General features: G+C 39.0%; 1 protein-coding gene across 19 annotated transcripts in view; it reads right to left on the reverse strand.

Annotated features, from left to right (window-relative positions):
- Positions 1-307: 307 nt before the first annotated feature.
- Positions 308-9,048, reverse strand: part of KDM6A (lysine demethylase 6A) — a 260,874-nt gene continuing 252,133 nt past the window's right edge. For all 19 annotated transcript variants that reach the window (XM_004376914.2, XM_023731902.1, XM_004376913.2 and 16 more), the window contains 2 exons: positions 2,743-2,913; positions 308-1,179 (listed from right to left, as the gene is read on the reverse strand). In XM_004376914.2, coding sequence (XP_004376971.1) covers positions 1,150-1,179; positions 2,743-2,913 — 201 coding nt within the window. In that variant the 3' untranslated portion in view covers positions 308-1,149. The remainder of the gene's footprint in view (positions 1,180-2,742; positions 2,914-9,048) is intronic.

Below are 9,048 nucleotides of genomic sequence, written 5' to 3' on the forward strand. Positions count from 1 at the left end.
CTTTAAAAATAATCATACTTTTGTAAGCAATACTTTACAGTAGACACCTCAAATATCTACCATATGTGAAACTTAAAACGAGAAAAATTTAAGTTCTAAATCTTTATACATATATATCCAGATTTCTATATATATTATATATACATACACACACAAGTACGCACACACATATACATACATATATGTATGTTTAAGAAAATATTATTGCTATTATTGTCTTCATATATTTATTTAATCAGATTCGAAAAATGAACAAAAACTGGGCACTGTACATAAAGCCTTTTAAAACTCAAACAATAGAAAACTCTTTAAACATTAAACAATTTTAATAAAAGTTTCTGTACAATGCTAAGCAGTTTTATTTACACATAGAAAATGTAATAGGAGTAGTGTTTGAAATTACAGAACTCCTTAAAATTTCAATGGCAGGTAAATCTGGAAAAAATAACAGCATTCCATTCACAAATATTTTCAAGCAATAAATATGTATTTATAAATAGTGTAAATTTACATCAAGATTAGAAACAAAAATCACAAATCTGAAGTTTATTCCTTAGTCTATGTGCAATCCATTATCTTTGTGACTTGGCTGTTAATTTTTTTTTTAATGTTTTATTTAGGAACCAAAGTGTAACCGTCATGGTTTCAAAACAAGACAGAAAAACATAAAAGCAGTAAAAAAGTTTCTTACCTATCTTTTCACATTAAAAAAAAAGTTGACCAAAGAAAGACTTAAAATTGCTAACTACCTTACAAAGAAATGACCAGCTAGGCTAGTATTTTTTTCCAAGGAAAATTCTGAAGGAGGAAAAGATAGATGAAAACCAATTCATCAGGCCAGAAATAGAGAAATATAAAAGAGGTTGTCTTCAAGTCAGTAGTCTGTATGATGTTGCCAGTTTTGTCAGATATATACAAAACATGGAAATTATTTTTTTTCTGAAGTACAGCTGGATCAGCTTTGTGAGAGTCCTGGAGTAGGAGCGGTGCTCTCCCCTGTCCAGTTGGTTGACACTCCGCACTTGGAAGGTTGCATAGACACAGTTTTCAGTCAGCAGCCTTACGAGATAGCTACAAAAACCAGTGGTGCAGAACTGGGTTATTTCCTGAATAGCAGAAAAGGTCTCATTTAATGTCCATGGAACAATATCAAGATGAGGAGGATGGTAACGGAGGAGCCTGAAAATAAAAGTAAGGTATGTTAATTATTTTCGTATACAAATTGTTAATACTGTTTCCTAGCTCATGGCGGAAACCCTGGTGGCTCAGTGGTTAAGAGCTCGGCTGCTAACCAAAAGGTTGGTAGTTCGAATCCACCAGGTGCTCCTTGGAAACCCTATGGGGCAGTTCTACTCTGTCCTATAGGGTTGCTATGAGTCAGAATCACTCAATGGCAACGCGTTTGTTTTTTTAGCTCATGGCTACAAAGTAACACAGAGTCTGCTTATGAAGTTAGGGGAAACAACTACTCTCAAGAAAGTTCAACAGCCTGCTACACAATGTAAAAGTACAACCTCCCTTATGGTCTCCCACCTGGCCAAGTTTCCTAAGAGTCTGATACCATTACCCTACTCAGTATACCACCGTTTTTCTGTACTTCTTCACCAATTAGTCAAAAACTCTTGAAAAATTATTAGCTTGACCATTTCTTTAGATCACTTAAAGAAAAAGGCTAGCAGATTAACAAATAAATTACAATTTCTTTAGTGACTGGTTTCAGAACCTATCTCAGCTAGATTATATGTTTTGTTTAACATACTTCACAGAATTTTCTTCTTCAAGCAATCTTGAGGATCATCCAAGTGAAAATATAAGGAACTAAATTTCAAAAATTCAGTTTTTGATCACATATGTACGAAAAAAAGTATTGGAGAAAATCAACAATTCATAAATTATGTGTTTCTATTAATAAAGCTATTGATCTGCTAGAGAAAAATCTTGCTACTAAGCATCTGCTGTTTGAAATTAAAAGCTATGTGTAATTTATAAGTATACTTGAATTTCATAAGATTACATAACATACCAGAAGTTAAGCTCCAGCAAATATTCCCATGAGATTAATACTTCTGGCAAGGACAAAACTTTAAATAAATGCAATTAGCTCTAAAAGCAGTAGTATATTTAAAAGCACGCTTATGGATTTATTTTTTGATTATCCGTATAAACCAAAACCCATTGCTGTCCAGTCGATTCTGACTCATAGTGACTCTAGAAGGACAGAATAGAACTGACCAAAAGGTTTCCAAGGCTGTAATCTTTACAGAAGCAGACTGCCACATCTTTCTCCCACAGAGTGGCTGGTGGGTTTGAACCACTGACCTTTTGGTTAACAGTTGAGCACTTTAACCACTGTGCCACCAAAGCTCCTTAATCATCCCTATAGTGGGCATTAATAACCTATGTACACAAACATTTTATCAACTGGGATCAAATGACAAAGGATATGATGGTGTTCTAAAAGCATACAATAAAGATTTTTGAATGTGATTATTGTGATATTATTTAGGCTGGTCTCACCTAGGAAGAAAAATGAAAATGATAAATGCCAACTACATATGAATAAACTCCTTGCAAGTGGGAGGTGGGGGGTGGGGGAGGAGAATGATATGAGTATCTTTTCATGTGCTATCTAATGAGCCAAAGGAAAATTTAAATATTACCTCCTACTTATCAGGTGGCAGAGCAAACACTGCTGCTTTACAAACCCAGCTAACTATGTACTCACATGTTTATTTTACTTACTAATGTAAATTGGTCATAGACTTGCATCAGGTCCTCCATTTTGTACTGTTCTAGCACCACAAAATTTTCCAGGTTTCCACTTGTTTTTCGTGCACAATCTTGGCAATGTACTATGTAAGTCTTTCGAGAATTGCTTTCGTTAGTGACAAAAAGCAGATCAAAAACCTCCACCTATTTTATATAAGAGAAAAGGCATTCAATAGAGACAGTGGTATTTATTGTACTGTTTTAGTATATTTATGGAATTCTACTTTACCTGGAATTGTGGACAGTGATCTTTCCTTAAGATTAGGTACTAAGAAAAACACGGTTGTATCTGACTACCTTTAACAGACCAGGCTTATTCTATACCATACCCAAAGACATGGACGGTAATGTATATTTAGGGGAGTGACCTAACAGAATGATATACTCATTACAAGCACTGGCGAAAGTCTAATTTAAAAGTTTGATAAAGGTCAGCCAACGTTTGTTATTTTATTTTCCTTTTACTTCTCTATGACAGCAGTCAACAAAAGGTACTATGTATGGATGTTTGTCTTCCCCCGCAGATAGAGCACATCATAGTGTTTAATGCTTAGCCAAACCTCCAAGCACACCTGTTGAATGAATATAATCTGATAAATTTACAGACCAGGAAACTGTCAGGTAAGTGACAGTGAGTCAGTGTTTAGTTATAAGCTTCACATGTTAAAGATTATGAGTAAAAACAAAAAAGTGTATTCATGAGCATCATGTGGTTTTAGAAACAATAACTATTTTATACAGAAAGACTGATGATTTGCTAAGGTTAGGCAGAATAAAGAATAACATGGTGGGATAGGAGTTCACACTCGCAAATACTGGAAAGCTTATACGTTCATTTTTCTGAGGTATAATACACCTAACTAGAATATATCTGATCTCCTAGTGCCTCTCTTTATATATCTGATCTTCTAGTGACTTTCTTTGATCAGGTTATACAACATTAAAATAGCAAGTGGATTCAATCACTTCAAATAAAAGTTAACCTCAGAATTATAGCATTTCAAGGTTTGGAATAGATCATCGATATCCCTGTCTTTGGCTTATGCCTGAATTTCTCCAATGACAGAAAACTCATGACCTCATGTCATCTTTGAACAGTTATGTTAATTAAAATCCCAGAGTTCACCATGTTTTCCATTACTATCAATGGGCAGCAACATGAGCCTAGTGATCTGAGCTGGAAAATACATAAGCACTCTTCCACCTGACCCTCACACTTCTGCTATTTAATGAGTTGTTTTATTGATTTTACCTTCTAAGCATTTTTAATTCTCTCCTTTAATATTTCCACTACTAGGTTCTAGTCTAGGCCTTAAGATAACAACTCTAACTTTAGATCACTGCAATAGCTTCCTATCTCCATCCTCTCCAACTACCTTTCTCTCTGAAACACGTATCTAAATTTAGTCCCTTCCTCAAAAACTTCTGATGGCTTCAATGACCACTGAATAAATATCAAATTCCTTAAAATCATTCAAGATGCTTTACAAACTACCTACCACCTAGACTTAAAAGGAGAATTTGCATAGTCTGTGTTCCAGCCACAATGGACTACTGACCCTTTTCTGAATAAAACATTCCATATCCCCACTCTCAGGCTGCTCCTATGGCCCATAATGACATTCTATCTCCATTTCTCCCCAATTTTTGGCCTGTTCAAATTAAATTCATCCTTCAATGATGGACTCAAATGTTAATACTTTAGCGAACTCTTACGCCAATACTAGAAGCGAAATTTAGGTCATATATATTGCAATTACTTATTTACAACATTTCTCTGAAAAGAATTTAAGTTCTTTCAGAGCAGGCACCACACCATCTTTGTTTCTGGCACCTCTTAAAAGCCTTGGTCACAGAAGAAGGTTGACAAAATGTATTGTAAATTGAACCAGAGAGGCCTTAATGTTGATCTACCTTGGAGCTATACTGGACATCTAGTCTACCGAAATCTCTGTACGTCTGCATTGTCTCTAGTTTAAAATCTCAGACTAAACTTCCTGAGGATTATCATCTGTTAAAGATCTACTAGATGAATGACTGTAGTAGATATTTTTAAGGTTAATTCACAGTTAGTGAAATATATCATCAGATTAAATTTCAATAGCTAAGTAACAAGAAAATAACAAAATTGAAGACAATGTCAATTTCAGTAAAACGTTTTGGTTTCTCTTTTAGTTATTTTTAAAAACCTACTTAAAAAATAGGTAAATTAAGAAAAAAAAAAGAACTAGGAGTTGGGGCCAAGATGGTGGAGCAGTCAGATGCTTTCGGTGGATCCTCTTACAACAAAGACCCCAAAAAACAAGTGAATCAATTATATATGACAATCTATGACCCATGAACATCTAAAGCAGAGTTGAGGAAACAGACTGAGCGGCAGGGGGAGGGAGAGACGGTTTGGCAGCAGCGAGGAGTTGCCAGACCTGACCCGGCGAGAGCCTGAGCCCTTCAGGCCTGATCAGCTCATGAGTGACTGGTGAGGCACGCAAGCAGCGGTTCTCGGGAGATGTATTCTGCACTGGGAGAGACCCAGCTGCAGAGAGACTACTGGGCCACCCAGAACCAGTGAGAAGCAGCCCTAGATCGGCGAAAGATAAGTACTTGTGTACGGCCTACCATGCGGATCAAAAAAACTCCCCCTAGGGAAAAACCTGTCTCCCATTTACCTCCCTGCTCAGCACTGGGTCCCAAACCAGCTTCAGCAATCACCAAGTCCCCTGGGCTGGAAGTAGGATCTGTCACATGCCCTGAGCCATTCTCCCAGCCTTGGAGAGTGAACAAATTAATAGGGGCAAAAATAAACTGCGGCTCCCCTAAGCCAAGAACCTAGGGTGGGCACAGGTCCTTTGCCTAAGTATAGGCATAAGGGATCCACAGATTTTGAGTGCCTTTCTCCCTGCATAAACTTGTGTGGGCCAATTTCAACAGCGTAGGCCCTCATTACCACAGTACAACAGGGTAAATACCTGAAGTTTAACTTCAACTTTTTCAGCTGTGAAATGGCAAGTTTGTGACATTTGACACTGCTCTGCCCATTAAGAAGGGTCTTCACCTACCCACGTCAAGGGCCTGAGGACTGGTGGCTCCAACCACGTCACCTAGCCACCTGCGATAGGGGCCCAAGAATAACAGGTGCCACCCAGTCCTTACAGTCAACAGCAGTGGGTGCTCATAGTCCAGCTACAAAACCCACCCACCTATGCACTCTAGGGAACAGGGACACGCCTTCTTCCTGGACACTTGGGGGTGGCTGTCAGCCCCCTGACCTGCTCAGAGTGTGTCTCCCTACTGCAGCCAGATGCCTGTGCCTATACCAATCACCCATGCCTGTCTAGGACTGTAAGTGAGAGCCTGCACCACACACTTGATGGCTATTTACCTGGGCACCTGAGCTGAATCCATACAGGAGGAGTGGGCAGACTCCTGAGCTCACAGGCCTAGTAAAAGATTTAACCACCTGGTAACAGGACATGAGAGCTTCAACGGTGACAATAATCACACTAGCTCATACGAGCAGCTTATTTGGGCACATCAAAACAAAACCAGAAGCTAGGACACAGTACGCAAACATAAAATAAATGAACATAATAACTTATTGATGGCTTGGAGACAAGAGTCAATATCAAATCACATAAAGAGGCAATCCATGATGGCTTCAGCAAGCTCACAAAATAAAGAATCTAGAAATTTTCCAGAAGAGGAAGATTCCTTGGAATTACCAGAGGCAGAATACAGAAGTTTAATATACAGAACTCTTCAAGAAATTAGGAAGGAAATTAAGCAAAACACAGAACATGCAATAGAAGAAATTAAAAAGAGAAGAGCATAATGACAAATTGAACAGGCTGCAAGAATCCATAGACAGCAATCAGAAATCCAGAAGACTGAGACTTCCAGGCAACATGGCGCTATAGTCAGAAGCACCATGCTGTCCCTCCACAGCAAAGATCAGAAAAACTAAGTCAAACAGAGTCATACGTCAATCCTCAAACCCTAAGCATCAAATAAACAGATAAAAAACTCAGCCAACCACCGAATGGAATAAGAAACTGACCGAGAACAGAGAGGGAGGAGAGATACATGCAGAGGTCACCTATCTAGCTACCGAAACATGGATCTGCCATCTTGGACTCAATTGGAGATCAGCAAACGGGGGTATGAGAAAGCAGCTTCACGGAGCTTTCAGCAGAAGACAGAACAACTGGTAACCAGCGATACAGGCTTTCTCACCCCCACCCTTCTTCACCCCCACTTAACCTCCTCTGCTTCCTGCAGCCGCAGTCTCCTGGCTGGGAAGCACCAGCTTCACCTGGTGTACCTTGGATTCCACCTGCCCGCACTGACCGGCTCCCGAGTGCCTTTTGTTGGCTGCTGGTGTTGCTTTCTTCCACTTCTCTGGATTTCTTCCTTACCTCTCACCGCCTTCCCCTCCTTTCTCTCAAATACCTGGCTCCATGCACCATCTTTGCTTCTTCCTGAAAGGCTGTGCAACACTGCTTAACTGTGAAACTGCTTCCCAGAACGTGCTACCGTGATGGCTGGACCACTGGAGCTTTTGTTTGTTTGCCTCGATTTGTTCTGTTTTGATTTGTTTGTCTTCTTTTCTCGGCTCGGGAGCCCCTTCTAGCTGGGGAGTACCGCGCAGCTTGGAAGCTACTCCCTTACTCTGCGCAGACGCACAGGGGATATCCCAAGGGGCATTTCTTTTCTCTTGTTTTTGGGTTTTTTTGTTTGTTTCTTTTCTTTTTTTCTCTATTTCCTTTTTCTCTTTCTTCATTTCCAGTTTCTCGATTTATTCATTTGTTTCTTTTAATATTTTTATTTTTGTTTTTCCTCATTTCTCGGTGTCTCATCACTCCAATAGCAAGTTCGCTTAGCACTCTTTTTTGTGTGTATGTTTTTGGCTCCTGTTCCTCTCTCCTGTCTCTCACCTTTCACATACCCAACTTAGCACCACACATTACAATCTACCCACTCCTTCCTGTATACCTTCACCGTGTGCTGAACATCACACTCCTAAGCAGCACAGGCACAGCCTACTGGAACCTGCCCAGCACTGATTCTTGGTCCGCACTGTAAGCCCTGGTACCTGCCACAAACAACCCATCCCAGCAACTCCTCTTCAGCTGGACCTGCCCTGCTGTACCATGCCTGAGTGACTGACCCTGCCCATTGAAGGAGGTGAAAAGTATCGTGCCCACAGACGAGTAAACAACAAGGAACGCACAGCCCACCTGCTCAGACATAACCAAATAAAACAAAAAAGCAGGACAAAACAAACAAATCTACAATCAATACATGAGGAAAATAACCACAGAATATCCCGAAGACAGCAGACAATATCAAAACATTTATAAAAACAGGACAGGATGGTTCCAGTAGGCATCCAAGATAAAACACCAGATGACCTTCCAGTAGAAGAAAAGGCACTAGACCTAACTGATAGGGAATTCAAATCTCTAATATTCAGAATTATCCAAGAGTTGAAGCCAAAAGCCAACAAAAATGAGGAAAAAATAGACAAATTCATGGGAAAGGCAGACAAACTTGTGGAAAATACAGACCAAAAAAATGAAAGAATTCAAAAAAATAATACAGGAACAAAATGCTAAAATAAATTCACAACTAGAAACAATACAGAAAAAACAATTAGAAATCCAAAAGATGAACAGCAAGATTTCAGAAATGGACAGTGTCATAAAATGGCTGAGGAGCAGGATTCAAACGATGGAAGATCAAGGAAACTGAAGACAAACACATGGATACAACACTGTTTGAGGAAAAATCAAAAAAAGAATATACAAAAATGAAGAAACCCTGAGAATTATGTGGGATACAATCAAACGCAAAAATCTGCGAGTGACTGGAGTTCCAGAATGGGGAGAAAACACAGAGCGGATCACTGAAGAACTGTTGACAGAAAAATTCCCCAGTATCATGAAGATAAAAACCTGACCATCTAAGAAGCTGAATGAACCCCATATAGGATAGACCCCAAAAGAAAATCACCAAGGCATATCATAATTACACTGACTAAAACCAAAGACAAAGAATCTTGAGAGAAGCTCGAGAAAAACAAAAAGTCACATACAGAGGAGAAACAATAAGACTAAGCTCGGATTATTCGGCAGAAATCATGCAGGCAAGAAGGCAATGGGATGACATTTATAACATCTTGAAAGAAAAATACTGTCAGCCAAGAATACTATATCCTGCAAAACTCTCATTCAAATATGATGGTGAAATTAGGTCATTTCCAGATAAACAGAAATTAAGGGA

This window comes from Trichechus manatus, unplaced genomic scaffold (assembly GCF_000243295.1).
Source record: "Trichechus manatus latirostris isolate Lorelei unplaced genomic scaffold, TriManLat1.0 scaffold00046, whole genome shotgun sequence".
Classification (NCBI taxonomy): domain Eukaryota; kingdom Metazoa; phylum Chordata; class Mammalia; order Sirenia; family Trichechidae; genus Trichechus; species Trichechus manatus.